This window comes from Muntiacus reevesi, chromosome 19 (genome assembly GCF_963930625.1).
Source record: "Muntiacus reevesi chromosome 19, mMunRee1.1, whole genome shotgun sequence".
Lineage (NCBI taxonomy): Eukaryota > Metazoa > Chordata > Mammalia > Artiodactyla > Cervidae > Muntiacus > Muntiacus reevesi.
In genome coordinates, this window is record NC_089267.1 from 36,989,417 (window position 1) to 37,005,514 (window position 16,098).

The 16,098-nt window shown below is 39.6% G+C and overlaps 1 protein-coding gene across 1 annotated transcript in view; it reads right to left on the reverse strand.

The window, feature by feature from the left end:
- Positions 1–16,098, reverse strand: part of SLC16A10 (solute carrier family 16 member 10) — a 117,076-nt gene that overhangs the window by 31,496 nt on the left and 69,482 nt on the right. Inside the window, exon 3 of the mRNA XM_065911252.1 lies at positions 10,661–11,123. Within this exon, the coding sequence (XP_065767324.1) occupies positions 10,661–11,123 (463 nt within the window). The remainder of the gene's footprint in view (positions 1–10,660; positions 11,124–16,098) is intronic.

The following is a 16,098-nucleotide window of genomic DNA, read 5'->3' on the forward strand; positions in this document are numbered from 1 at the left end:
CCCCATAATCTGACGAGGGTTATGTTAGATAAGCCAACTTCACTCCTCTAATGACTCAGTTTCCACTACATGCACATTTACATTTCAGGCTAGGATAAGCTTCCATTCATTTTCCATGGATATTCTTGCACGTTATGGGTGCCAGATTCTATCATTTTTATAACTATGTGACTTTTGGCAAGCAACTTAACCTTTTTGTGTCTTAATTGCTTTACCAGTTTTTTTTTTTTTAAGTACAATTAAATGACCTGTACACTCCGTTCAACTCCTAAATTACTATCATACTTTTTTTTAAAGGGATTTAAATATTTATATTTTACTTCAAAGCCACACATTTAAGAACAGGCTCAAGCCTCAGCTGCACCAGACACCAGCCTTACACCCCTGAGCAAGTTGTCTTAATAACCCCAAGTTCAGTTCCTCTCCTGCCAAATGGAATCTGACCCTGCCCATCTCGTAGGGTGGCTCTGAGGCTCCAGTGAGAGATAATACTTGTGGGAGAGTCTTAGAAAGTAAATGCTAATAAAACTGTGGGAAATAAAAATACTACGTTTAAAAGAAACTTATAGTTTAAAATAAACCCTCGTGTGGCTATGATGACTGGGCATACAGGATGCTAAATCATGCTCTGAAGATTGAATGCTGCAGTTGTTCGGGCCCTGTTACTTTGAGAATAAATCAGTTCAACTTGACATGGATGCAGACACAGCTGGATTACGTAACTGCACATCAGTTGTCCATGTTTGCAATTTTGCCTCCAAACTAGCTACCATTAAATGAGTTTTTCTCCAATTTGTTATGAGGGAATATAAACTTTCTGATGATAAGTGAGCTGCCAAAAGATAGAGCAGTGAAAAAACTAGATGTAGATAATGGGAATGGAAAGCAGGGAAAGCAAAGGCAGAAGGGCACAGTGGCATCTGGGGGGGATACATAAGAGACACGCACCCCTCAAACTTTCTTTGGATCTAGAGACACTTCCCTACACCATGAATACGTAAGTGGCGGATCTGGAGACACTTCCCTACACCATGAATACGTAAGTGGCAGATCTGGAGACACTTCCCTACATTATGAATACGTAAGTGGCGGATCTGGAGACACTTCCCTACATCATGAATACGTAAGTGGCGGATCTGGAGACACTTCCCTACATCATGAATACGTAAGTGACCTTCTCCCTGATACTCTGTAATCACTGGAGTTAGTCTCTGTGAGGGCTTTTCCAAAGAGATGTCCCAGAACCTAGAGAGAAGGTTGAACTAGCAGAAGGTACCCTCAATTGATCAGACAATTCTCTCCACCCACCAGAGCCACCTGGTAAATGCAGGGTGAAAGGCAATGTCCAGGTATACTCTCATACCTTTAAGAGTCTTCAAATTAAGATTTCTATTTGTGTTAATACTCTGTCATAACAATTTATTTTCTAGTTGACAGAAAAATCAGGATAGGACCCCTTGTCAGCTAAATTTAGGTTGCTCAAACTTGAACAAATTTTGATATTAATCCAATGAGTTGAGGGATAAAGCAAATATCCCTATTACAGTTAAATTTTGAGATTATTCTAGAGAATATTATATTTTAACAAATAAAACATGAGACAATTAAATACAAAAGACCTGGTGAAATTTACATATTAACATATTTACATATTATGTAATGTAATATGTATGTATTACACATGTAATATGCAAATAATACATTTTTACATATACAAATAATTACATATTTAATATGTAAATTTTACATATTAACAAGAAAAACAGATACAGAGGATAAACTAGTGGTTATCACTGGGGAGAGGAAAGTGGGGAGGGGCAAAACAGGGCATAGTGTATGAAGAGGTACAAACTATTATGCTTAAGTAAGCTACAAGGATATATTGCACAGTATGGGGATTAAAGCCAGTATCTTATAATAACCTTAAATATCTTATAATAAATTTTATTATAGATTTATAAATTTATATAGATTTATAATAAATTTATATAGATTTTTAAAATCCATAAAAATATTGAATCACTATGTTGTATACCTGAAACTAATATAATATTGTAAATCAACTATACTTCAATTTTTAAAAAAAGAAAAAACATTATAGATATGGGGAGGGGACAAGAGAAGGAACAATTTCTCCAATGCTTTTTGGGCCTTCTCAGGAAACTTCACAGAGCTTCCCAAGTGGCACTAGTAGAGAAAAAAACCTGACTGCCAATGCAGGAGACATAAGACACGCAGGTTTGATCCCTGGGTTGGGAAGATCCCCTGGAGGAGGGCATGGCAACCCACTCCAGCATTCTTGCCTGGAGAATCACATGGACAGAGGAGCCTGGAGTGCTACGGTCCGTAGGGTCACAAAGAGTTGGACATGACTAAAGTGACTTAGCACACGCACACACAGGACACTTAAAGATCTATCAGGGTCTTCAGAGTTTATATGTAACTCTAAAATTCAAGCAGTTTGTTTCTTTGCATTTTCCTATAATAGTACTCTGTACATTTTACTATAAATTTGTCCATTTTTTCTTCTGCTATGCTTAATGTTTACTGTAGAAAACCAAACCGATCAAAAACCTATGCATATTTCATGTTCCGCTTGTCACAGAAAAGCAATTCGATTTTCTCATATTCACAACGTCCTAGAGACCAGAAGAGGAGACACAGGGGCTGAGAGAACAGTTACATGTCACCCTGTCATTCACATCAGCCCGTCTGCTCAGAGTCCTCTGAGTGCCTGGACAGTCCAGCCCTGCTTCTGTGTTAGTCCTGATAGAACAGAGGGGAAACATGCGAGCCAAAGAAAATCCTGGTCCCGGCCCAGTGTGGCTGATGGTAGGCAGCACTCCACCTCTCGGGTGATCCAAAGAAGGAACAGAAAACTCTTTAAGAAAAGAACACGAGACTCAGAGTCTGAGACCCATGGTTTAAATCCCAGCTCTGAGCAAACTCAGTGCATGACCTTGACTGAGCATAACTTATTTAGCAAAGTCACTTCCTTGGCTCCAAGTATATAATTATTTCTGACATTTATTACCCTCACCCTTGTGATGGTTATGTGAGATTTTGTGGAGATGCTTGGCACGTGACAGATTCTTGACAAATGCCACCTGACTCTCTGTTTGAGGAAGCCACAGAGAGACAAGAGCATGTCTGCTGATCCTATTTACACGGCTCAGCACCCTGAGCTCTACCTTGGGGCGATATTCCTGCTGTGACTATAACATGGCCAGTGGTAACCTGGCCAGTGAATTAAGTGAATTAGACCGGTAACCTAACAGGTGCATTCCAGTACTGAGCCACGGAGCACCTGGCATTAATCAAAGCCATAAAATATCTCCTGAGGTTTTACATGCCCCACTGATTGGCTTGTTTGCCTACAGATTTCATTTCTAATTTAAAAACACAACTTGTTTGTTCCCAATTACAATTGGACTTGGTGTCCACTGAATTGCCCTGTCAGCAGGCAAATAATGGTGCCTTTAATCATAGTCTCAGATGAGTGGGATATTCGTACCAGATCAGAGTTTCTTTTGAGGACAATTACTATCTGCCACAAAACTGACACATCTTATGGAGTTTTTTGAAAATGAGCTAATAAACACAAATTTCAACACATGAGTCAGTCATCTCTCTGATACAGAACTATGTGGGTCAAAGCTTAAAACCTAAAACTTCGCTGCCATATGTTCTGGAGTCAAAGAACACAAGTGCTGCTTTTCAAGGCGAGTAGTGGCGGAGAGACGTAAAAGCAATAAAAACTAAGTCATCATTCTCGTACTGAGGATGGGACGTTCTATGCCACTGAGAAGAGTTGCATCACTGTTGTCATTTGCAGGCATTTATCAGGCATCTTTTTTTTTTTTTTCAGGCATCTGACTGATGTGGCCCTGTGGTCAGTGCTCTGGGCCTGTATCCCCATTCTGTTCTCACTCACAGCACCCAAGGCTCTGCAAGATTTTCAGCTGCTATGCAGGAGAGCAGACATCAACTGTCTAGCCTTCCTTGTTAATGGGGATGGCCATTCCATCCTTCCACACACTTACAACCGTGACAGAGACACACAAGTTTCTTCCATTTATAAATTTTCAATTTCAACATGTATATATAGCTATAGGTCAAAAGCAAAACGCATCAACTCTTTTCTCCATCAACAGATAGCATTAGCAGTACTTAAGTCTGAGGTCTGCTGAGTTTGAGCTTATTGATTAACTGTGGAGTGGATATGAATACCATCATATCCTATAGGTATAACATGTGAAACATCACTTTAGTATCATAGTAGGGAATTTTAAAGATGAAAATGAAGAGAAGATGAACAGTGCTTATACAGTGTCACTTTTGATGAATCCATAAGATATTTAGTCATTCGACACATATCTGAGCACCCACTGCTATGTCAGGCACCGTGCTAGGTGCTCACCTTGGCCAGCCTCAACATTTACACTCTAGCAGGGGTATACACACAGAGAACAAACAATCGCCAGCACAATTAAGTTACGTAACACATTAGAAGCTACGACAAAGAAACAGCAGTGTGAGAGAGTTTGGGAGTGTGTGGAGCGGAAATGGATGAAGGAGTTTTAACCAGGTGGTCAGGGCAAGCCTCATAAAAGGTCAAGCGGAGAGAGCAGAGTGGGGACAGCAGTGTGTGAGGGGGATGAGCCAGGTGAGATCGACCGCAGAGGACTCTGAGGGAAGGAAAGTGAGGCGCTCAAAACAGCCTGGAGTTAAAACTCCCTTCTGGGTCCTCCCCACCATTCTGTACAAAACAAAGAACTCTCTCACCTGAAGAAAAAAATGGACATTCGGATTGATTACGCCCAGCTCCCAGCCGGTCCCAGCCTCTGGCAGATCTCCAAAATTCCTTGCCCCAGCCGTTTAAGAGATAACTAATCCGAACAACCTTGGAGAAGAACTGGGGCCCCTTGAGACAGGAGATTTCCACACATATGCCTGTATGTACTTACGCTTTTCTTGGGTCAGTGCTGCTGCTAAGTCACCTCAGTCACGTCCAACTCCGTGCGAGCCCAAGACGGCAGCCCACCGGGCCCCGGCCCCGGTTAGTCAGCAGCCCACTAACCCGACCGCCGCCCCTTCTGGCCTCGTCAAAGGCGATCCGTTCCTGTAAAGCGCCAGCCTCGTTCTTTCTCCAAACCTCGCTCTCTCTAATTTCCTCACCCTACATTAAGAGCCACCAGAAGGACGTTAGTCTTTACTCTCAGGGCAATGGGGAGCCACTAAAAGATTTTGAGAGACTTGTGTTGAAAGAACACCTGTGGTTTCTGCATATAGACTGCAGCGGGGCAAGGAAGGAAGTGGAGAGACCAGACAGGAGTCTGTTACAGTGATCCAGGCTAGGGACGATGCTGGCCCAGTCAGGGGGAGAGTAATGGTGATGTTAAGAAGTGGACAGACTCTAAATATATCTTGAAAGGAGAACCACCGAGATTTCTGGCCTGGATCAGGAGTATGGTGTGAAAGAAAGAGGTGCCAAGAATGCCTCCAAGGTTTGGGGCCTGATGGAATTGCCATCTCCTGAGATAAGGAAGGCTAAGGGCAGAACAGGTTTGGAGGACATGGGATAACCTTCAGGGTTGGACATGTTGAATCTGAAACATCTAGCAATCCTCCAAGTGGAGATATTAAGTAAGCAGTTGGCTATAAAAGTTTGGTGAAGAATTTAGTAAAGGGGTTTGGACTAAATTAATATAAATTTGGAGTCACTGGCATATACATGATATCTGAACTCAGGAAATTAGATGAAATCATCATTTGGAATTAATATAGGAAAAGATAAAGAGGCAAGTCCCTTGATATTCAGAGTCAGGGTGAAAAAGAAGGAACCAGAAGGAACTATTAATAAGAGGATTAATGGAGAGGTAGGAGGAAAACTAAAAGCATGTTATGTTTCTGAAAGGTAGTGAAGAAAAACTGAAGAAGCCATAAAAACTTAATCCAAGTGACCTACAAGGGATTAATCTCTAAAATATACAAATAGCTCATGCAGCTCAAAAAAAAAAAAAAAAAAAAAAAACCCAATCTAAAAATGGGCAGAAGATCCAGACATTTCTCCAAAGAAATATTTAATATACAAATGGCCAAGAGGCACACGAACAATGCTGAACATCGCTAATTATTAGAGAAATGCAAACCAAGACTACAATGACGCGTCACGTCACATCAATCAGAAAGGCCATTATCAAAAACTACAAACAATAAATGCTGGAGAGGGTGTGTGGGAAAGGGAACCCTCTGGCACTGTTTGCGGGAACATATATTGGTACAGCCACTATGGAGAACAGTACGGAGGCTCCTTAAGAAACTAAAACAGAACTACCGTATGATCCAGCAATCCCACTCCTGGGCATGTAACCAGAGAAGAACATCCCCCGAAAGGACACATGCACACCAGTGTTCTTAGCAGCACTGTTAACAATAGCCAGGACACGGAAGCAACCCGAAAGTCCATCGACAGAGGAATGAATAAAGGAGACATGGGACGTACACACAATGGAATATTACTCAGTCGGTAAAAAGAATGAAATAATGCCATTGGCAGCAACACGGATGGACCTAGAGTGTCATAATGAGTGAAGTGAGTCAGACAGAGAAAGACAAATATGATGTCACCGAATCTAAAAAAAAAAAAAAAATCACACAAATAAACTTATTTACAAAACAAAAGCAGACTCACAGACTTAAAGAATGAACTTACAGTTACCAGAGAGGAAACACAGCTGGCAAGGGGTAGTCAGGGAGGTGAGGATGGACAAGTACACGCTGCTACAATTAAAGTGGATAACCAACAAGCACCTACTAAACAGCAACATGGAATTCTGCTCAGTGCTGTGTGGCAGGCTGGATGGGAAAGGAGTCTGGGGGAGAATGGATACATGGATATGTATGGCTGAGTCCCTTTGCTATTCACCTGAAACCACTGTAACACTGTTAATCGGTTATGCTCCAAGACAAAATAAAAAGTTAAAAAAAAAATAAGACAAAATGGATAACCAACAAGGACACAGGGAACTCTGCTCAATATTATATAACAATCTAAATGGGAAAAGAATTTGAAAAAGAATAGATACATGTATAACTGAACCACTTGGCTGTACACCTAAAAAACCAACACAACACTGATAATCAACTATACTCCAATATAAAATAAAAAGTTAAAAAAAAAAACCTTAACCTAGAAAACAAAACAACTCTCAGGAAAAAAAGGGCAATTCAGAAAAACTAAAGCAGCTGGTTATTTGGAAAGCTATGTCTCATCAAAATTAATCTGTAAGATTTGTACCCTTACTCTATTTCTTTAATTTTCTATCTATGAGATGTGGGATGTTTACTAAACTTGTTATGATATTCATTTCATGATGCATACAATTCAAATGATTATGCTGTATACCTTAAACTTATAATGTGCTGCATGACAATCATATCTCAATAAAACTAGAAGAAAAAAGATTCATAACCTCACAATAGAGATTACAACTGGAAGGCTTAAAGGAGATCATTTGACCCCTTCTAGGAAGCAATAGGATTCTTCATTTTTAAAAGTCAACTACTAAAAGAAAACTTTCAACCTTGCTGAGAGTAAGAATGCCACAAAGCATACATATTTTCTCTCAAATCATCACACATAGTCTAATAGGCAAGTAACCTTAGAATTTTTAACATAACCAGGAAAGCACTTCACTGTATTTCTGAATCCTTCAAAGGAGACCTCGATAGAGAAATTAGTTCCCTAACTAAAGATGCAGTTTTAACAGCAAAGCTCATGATTAAGGACCAATTCCAATCCTATGAAGCTTTTACTAACCACTTTCCCCAAAAGATACCATCTTTCTCCTTTGACTCACCCACTGAAACCAGACAATTCACCATCACATCATCTTAAATTTGAACAACTCTCATTTTTATACCAGAACTGGAGAGATGCTTTACATACATTTTTTTTTGTCATCCTTACAACAATTCTGCGAAATTGGATTTATCCCTATTTTATGGATGTTGAAACTGATGGTTAGAGTCTGTTACCTAAGGTTACACAAGTATAAAGGGACAAAACCAGCATCTGCTTTACTCACGATGCAATACTGCCTCTTGCATGAAAGTATTACACTAATAATTACCAGTCGCTGTGTCCTGGGACCCTGGACGAGTTTTTACACCTGTCAGTGCCTCATTCATGAAATAAGCATGATACACTACAGATACTGCACTGTGGTGAAGATGATATAAGGTAATGTATGTAAAACTTCTTCATAAACTATAATTGATATTACCACTCAGAGTAGATTTTATGCTCCTTCAGCACAGGTTCTCATGCCTTACAGGCATTTTCCCTTCAACATTCAACGTGAATTGAATACGATCTCACCAGTCCCTGGAAAGATTTCAGACACCTTTCCCCTCCTCTAAGGAGGGAGGTGGTGTCCCACTGCTTGAAGTCTGGATTGAGTATCGAACATCCCTAATCCAAACCTTAAACTACAACACAGGGACAAATTCAGTGTGTTCGTCAAACATGAGATTTAAAACCACCTGCCCGGCATTTATCTGGTGTTTCCTCTCCACCACGCCTTTAGTGCCATAAGAGTTTGAAAGGGAGAAAAATCCCAAATGAAAAAATATCACATTTTGTAAGAAAACATGCCTGGAAGGAGGGAGAACAGGATAAGGCCTGGATTGTTATCTGAGTTAACAGAGACCTTGTTGTTCTGTGTACAATCTGATTTACAGCCTCCTGATGACAGCAGTAACTATAACACTGTCTAACTCATCACTCATTATGAAATTTCATTTACTTTAAGAAAAAGACCAATAACATATTTATGAAATTTCTTAGGGAACACTCACTCCCCCTTCAATACAATGGACATATTCAGTGGTATATCTGGGGATGGGAGCTGGTATGCCCCAGAGGAAGACCAAGCCAGGTGTGTTCTTCAGGACACAGCAGGAGGGAACCAGCCCCTGCTCTACCATGATTCTGGGGAAGCTGCTCAAAATCTTTGTTAATGATGGATCTGTTTTCCAGCCTGTAAATCATGAGCTAATATATTTATTCTGCCTACCTCACAAGTTTACTGTGAAGGTCAAATGAAATAATATATGTAAGTTAATTTACAAATTACATTACTAGAAATTACCAGAAATAACTAGAAAATCAGCTACCACTTGTCCTTTGGTAAATGTCAGGTACTAGCAACTTAGCAGCAGCAGCAAAGTTGAGATACTGATTTTGCTGTGTTTTCACATTATAGTAACAAACACAATTATTTTTTAAAAATCTACTCATCTCTGAAAAGGACACAACAAATGTTTTCTTATCTACGGAAGCTATGGAAGAAGTAACTGGTAAGGCTGATCTTCCCACAATGGATCTATGTGTATATATATATATGTATATATTCTAAATTATTTTCAGATGGTTTAACTATGTCTTCCTAAAAGAGTGAAAATGGACTCTCAGATCAAGATGCAGCCACAGACTTCATATGTGATAGGTGTCACATACCAGGTCATTTTACCTAGGAACTCGGTCTCTGCAAAATGCCTCATGGTCCTAAAAACTAGTCCTCTCCATGTCTCCCCACTGATCATCCCAGCTGCCTCCTTAAAACCTCTGGCAAAAAGAGAATAGGAGAATTAAGAATTCAAATGATCTTAGATCCACAAAGGATTGATCATGTCATTTACTAGCTGACCCCTTGACCCCAGTAATTCTCTGAACTACACTGCCAAATTGCGCCAGAATTTTAACTAGAGAAAAATTGCACAAGTGTCCAAAAGTATACTGAAAGCTAGAAAAACTCCAAATCACAAACACAGTATACACATAAAAGAAAAACTTATCCTAGTACCATTTTTGTTTATCATTTATCAACTATGTTGAACTATAAATACATTTTCAGTCATAACAATAAGGATAAAGGAAGAAACATAATAATAATCACTTTTGAGCAAATTTTGCCAGGGGCAAATACTTTAGACACTGCTTAGCCTTATTATAAGAGGTTGAAATTTGCCTTTGCAATATAAATAAGCAATATAAAGTGCCCGAGCACTTGAAATCCTAATTTCCTATGAAACCCTTGCTCTCTCTTGTTGTTTGGAACTTGCTAACATTTCTCAAATAATTCTCCAAATGGAATTCCCATTTTCTCAGAAGTATCTCACAAGTAGACAAAGTGCTTCTTTGTGTCAAAGCCACTGGCTTTTACTATTTACCTAATTTTTGCACCCTTTTGTTGAAAAATAATTTATTGGTGTTGCCAAAATCATTGCACCATCTTTGTCCCTGATTATGATTAATAAGCCACGTGAACAAAAAGTGACCTGTCAACCTTTTTGTATAGATGACATTTGTTCCAACATTTTAGTGTTCTTTTAAAAAAAAACAAAGTTGGTTTTGTTTGTGTAGGTTTGGCGATCTTTTAAATACCAAAGCATACCATGAAACATATTCTCTATTTAATGATTGGATGACTGTGCTGACCTTGTCTTAGGAGACCTTGACTTTCAAGAGTCCCTGAACTACAATCAGGATAACATTTAAGGCCAACGTCAATCTGAGCTCTCTTGCTCTTCTGAGAAGCTGTTCTGTATGAAATAATAATATCTGTTACCAGCAAAGCCAGAGAGGCGTACTCACCAAGTGAACATAAGGTACAAAGTAGCCGAAAAGTGCAAGAGGTATTCCAACGGCCCACACTGCATATGCGGTCACCTTGAAGATGGCAAAATTGAACATTTTTTTTGGAGGACTGAACTTTCTCCTGGAAAAGAGGGAGAGTCTGTGGCCTCCTTTGGCTGTACCATCTTTATCTTTGGCACTGGAAGCAAGAGGTCGGTAAGTGAAGCCAGCCAGAAAGAGAACAAACATGAAGATGCACAGGACCCTGAGGGTGTGGAAGAGGCCCACGCTGTCGGTCAGAACCCGCAAAAGGAAAGGCAGCAAGATTGTGAAGATGCTGCTGCCAGCGGTGACGATGCCGTTCACCAGTCCAAGGCGCTTCTTGAAATAGTGTCCCAAAATGACCAAGGAAGGCTGGTAGGCGAAGGAGCAGCCACAGGCAAATATGATTCCGTAGGTCAGGTACAGAGGCTCAATGGAGCTGTGCGAGGGATGAAAAAGATGCAGAGCGGCTTTCATTATTTTTATCAAGTGCTTGGAAGAATAAAGCCTTACGGTCAAAGTGGGTTTCAGTTAATCAACATATTTTCTACAAATAAAAATTAACCAAAAAGAGGTTAAAATCGTAATAAGAATACAACACTACAATATTTTAATTTCATCTGAACAGATAAGAAAAAAATGCCTTAATATGTGAAAAATGATCAATAAGGTCCTCAGTGATTTGATCCCCCCTCCTCTTTCTGTCGACTTTCAGGAGAACCATGCAGCACTGGGTAAAAACTGCGATGCTCTCCAACTCAGAAATAAAGAGTGGTGCCAGGAAGGGCCTCAGTGATACTGACAATGATTAAACTACCAAAAAAAGAAAAGAAAAAAAAAAAAAAACGAGTCTCAATAAAAGCTTTTAAAAGGTAGAATTTAACTATGAAAACTCTTTTCCTTAATGGAATTTTCCCAGGGACTTATTAATCAGCAATCTACTCAAAGAGAAGGCTATGTTTGACTTTTTTTTTAATTTTTATTAGTTGGAGGCTAATTACTTTACAATATTGCAGTGGTTTTTGTCATACATTGACATGAATCAGCCATGGATTTACATGTATGCCCCATCCCAATCCCCCCTCCCACCTCCCTCTCTACCCGATCCCTCTGGGTCTTCCGGATGTATGTTTGATATTTTCTCCCCAGGCATATGCGAGGAACGTTTGCACGGACAAGCAGTTGAGCATCTGTGCGTTTTGCTGGCCTGAGGGCTGCAGACCAACCTTCGCCCTGTGCTGCACCATCCGCAGTGTTGGGCAAGATAATGAGAAGTCATATTCTGATTGCAGGACTCCCAAATGAAGTGCATTCACTACCGATCCCAGTCTGGAAGCTTCAGGGCCAGGCAAGTCTCAACAAAAATAATCAAAGCTTAAGAATTCTGTATTTAACCAAATAACTTAATTACACACTTCTGATGAAAGTAAAGGAACAGAGGGAATTCCCTGGCAGTCCACTGGTTAGGACTCAGCACTCTCACTGCCAAGGGCCTGGGTTCGACCCCCGGTCAGGGAACTACGACCCCACAAGCTGCACAGTGCAACAAAAAAAGAAAATGAACAAAAGAAAAGAAAAGGCTGAAGTAAGAGGAGGCTGCAGAGTGGAGGAAATTTTTTAAAAAAGAAAGTAAAGGAACACAGCATTACATTCTTTGAAACAAGGAGTAAAAGAATGCTGAAGTTTTTTTCTTTTGAAAATTCAGAAGGCTGTGTATCAGTAGTAAAGGCAAGCTCTTTATTAGAAACTAAGATAGATAAAGTTGGTTAATAATTAAATTTTGAACAATAACTGTAGCCTAGCAATATGCTGAGGTAATCACAAGGAACTCTAGAATCTGATAAAATTAAGGCAGGCTGGCAGCCCTCTCACTCTGAGATGCCCTTTCCCCATCTATTAATCTATGTAAAAACCATCTTCAAATCGGGCTCAAGAGCCAGTCCCTAATTCTCCCAAATTAATCTTACCTAACTCTGATCACTCTTTACCGAAACCCCACTCTTATTCAATAAACATATTTAATAGCTACTATGTTCCAGATACTTGGTGAAAAAAATATTTTAAGTGTGGTTATGCCCTATTTCTTCTAGTCTGCTCAGTGAAACAAGACACCTACCTGAAATAACAAGAATGTAAAACAAAATATAAATAATATTTCACTCATTCTGCATCAGTTTTTTCACATAAGTATTTTTCCAGATAACTGCAACAAATTTCTTAAGGTGCCAATTTACTTTTATTTAACAATTTTAAAGGAAAAATCTAAGTACATTTTTCTCTGCCTTCTTCAAAGTGTATGTTAAAAATAGTATTGACAGCACAGTATTTTCATAAACAATGACAATATGTACAGTTACACTACATTATTATAAAGCTGTCAGTTGGAAAACCAGAGAGCCAAGGACATATATCGAGACATTCTTTTGCACACCATTTAAATAAAGAGTGCTGGGTAAGATTAGCTTTGTATCTCTCCTACAGAGTAAAATACATCAGCTTTGTGATGGCATTTTCACTGCTGCTGGAACCTTCTTCACTTCTAATTTTCACTTTAGTAACAGATGGTTCAAATTGTTGAAGTTTGACAACTGAATAAGTGCTGTGTAAATCAGTGAGATATCAAGTATGCGTGGGAAAAGTATTCAAAGAAGAGACACTGATGCAGCAACCTGGAATCGCTACAGAAGGCTTTCTTCAGAAGGCAGAATTTGAACTAGAGGAAAAGAAGGTCAGTCCACTGTTCAACACTTGGAATTTATCCCACATCTCCCCTTGTTCCTCTGTCTGCTCTGAAAGTTCAGCAGCTTCTGATCAGTGGGTTAAATAATGAAACTGAACAGAAGATATGAGAGCATTATATGTAGTAAGGTAAAGATCCCTTCAAGACAGTTTGTTTTAGGCAGGGGTGGGGATGGGGGACGAAGAGAGAGAAAAAGAACTAGGTCACCACGTAAAATACATTTTATAATTTTTATTTCTCAGTGGTCAAAAAAGTTTGAGCAACATTGCTTGCTGTAAGTAGGTGTGTGTATATGAATTGTGTCTACCAAACTAGGTAACAAGTTACGTGAGTTTCTTTATCTCTTAGTCTCTCTCTCCACCAAAGCCTGAATGTTAATACTCCAGCAAACGCTAAGGTCACTGACTGACGATGGGTGTCTGGAGGCTTCCAGACCATGCAGGGATCTGATGAGGCAGCGAGAACACAATACTGTATTAGAGATAAAGGAACTAAAAGTAAATGATCTCACAGAATTACCTAAGTAGAATCTCATCCCAAACAAAACTGGTTTTTTATTTCTTTAAAAAACAACTTTAGAGGACAAGAACAAAGACAACTTTAAAGGTGGAATATTTATTTTCAAATGAGAAATAAAAACAATTGTGTAGAATCCAAATAAAATGTCTAAGGTGAAAGAAAGAGACTCACTTTAGAGCTGAGGAAGGGGTATGTGTGGGGAGAGTGAGGGTAAAACCAAGGATTCTGTTGATCCTGAATATTTAAAAATAAACAGGGTGGGACTTCCCTAGTGGTCCAGTGACTAAGGACTCCGAGTTTTCACATAGGGGCCTGGGTTCAATCCCTGGTTGGGAAGCTAAGCTTCCTCATGCTGTGTGGTGTGGCCAAAGTAAAGATTAAAGAAACAAAAAATAAATGAGTAAACAGGGCAATGGCCAATGAACACATGAAAAGATGCTGAAGATCATTAATTAACAGAGAAATGCAAATTAAAACTACTGAGGTATCTCCTCACAGCAGTCAGGATGGCCAGTATCAGAAAATCTACCAACAATAAATACTGGAGAGAATGTGGAGAAAAGGGAACCCTCCTATACTGTTGGTGGGAATGTGAACTTACACAGCCATTAGCGAGAATAATATGAAAAAACTAGGAATAAATCTACCATATGACCCAGCAACTCCACTACTGGGCATATACCCTGAGAAAATCGTAATCAAAAACAACACATGGACCCCAATGTTCACAGCAGCGCTGTTTACGATAGCCAGGACGTGGGAACAACCGAGATGTCCACTGACAGATGAATGAATAAGGAAGATGTGGTATATATACACAGTGGAATATTCCTCGGCCATAGAAAGAACGAATTCAAGTCAGTTCTAGTGAGGTAGACGAGCCTAGAGTTATACAGAGTGAAGGAAGTCAGAAAGAGAAAAACAAAGTATATTAGCCATATATATGGAATCTAGGAAAATGATATTGATGAACCTATTTTCAGGAAAGGAATGGAGGCACAAATGTAGAGAAGGGACTTGTGGACACAAGTGGGGGAGAGAGTGGGATGGATAGAGAAAGTAGCATCAGCGTACATGAACTGTTAGGTGTAAGATGGACAGCTGGTGAGACGTCGCTGCGTGCTACCGGGAGCCCAGTCTTGCGCTCTGTGATGACCTGGAGGGATGGAATGGGGCTGGGGGTAGGGAGGCTAGAGAGGAAGGGGATCTAAGTATAATCATGGCTGTTCTGCATTGTTGTGTAGCAGAAACCAACGCAGCATTGCAAAAAAAAAAAAAAAAAAAAGCCCCCCTTTTTTTTTTTAAATTTAAAAAAAAAGAAAAAAATAAACAGGGCAAGCAATGTAAGTTTGATTTTTTTTTTCCTAGTAACTACAATAATGCTTTTCAACTAGAGCTTGAAGATAGCTAGGGAAGGGAAAGGGACAGGAAATGAAGATAAACCATAAAAGTAGACACAGGATGGGAATCATGTAAGGGTTTTCCTGTTAAGTGCTGCCTGTTAGCCAGAGCTACCCATTTAACCAGTGTTTCTCTATCTGGGGATTAGCCTGACAATGAAAGAGGATTTACAGGTTAAATAGGAGCTGGAGGGAGAGGTGCCTTCACGGTAACTGTGCCCATCAGGTCTCTGCAGTTAGCTCCCCTGCAGTGCTTCTAACAGACACACGGAACAATGTATTGATAGGAATTTTTATTTTAAGCTGCATTTGATCACTTCATTTTGTCATGATCTTTTTAAATTTCAGCACTGTTCTTTCCCCCTCCCCCACCCCCCAAAAAAAGTGCAGGCAGAAGTTCTCTACCTAGGTTGAAATAAACAGCAAAGTCTAGATCTCATTAATAAAAATATTTCACATCAAGCATAGGAACAACCATTTCAAAATATCATCTCTTGTATGCTTTGGAACTCAGAATGAGTTGATCTGAAATTAAGGCCATTGCTTTAGACAACTTCACTGCTAGAATTTGAGTTCTTCGGGATTTTTTTGTGAATGGAAAAAAACAAAAGGAGAAATATTTTTTCTTGGCTCCAGGGAACACATGTACCCCTGACTGGCATCTCACTCTGAGGCACTGCAAGCAAAAGCATTCAAATTTACAAGCTCTGATTTGCTGCTGTGGACAGTGCATAAGTCACACGGCTTCAAGTTTT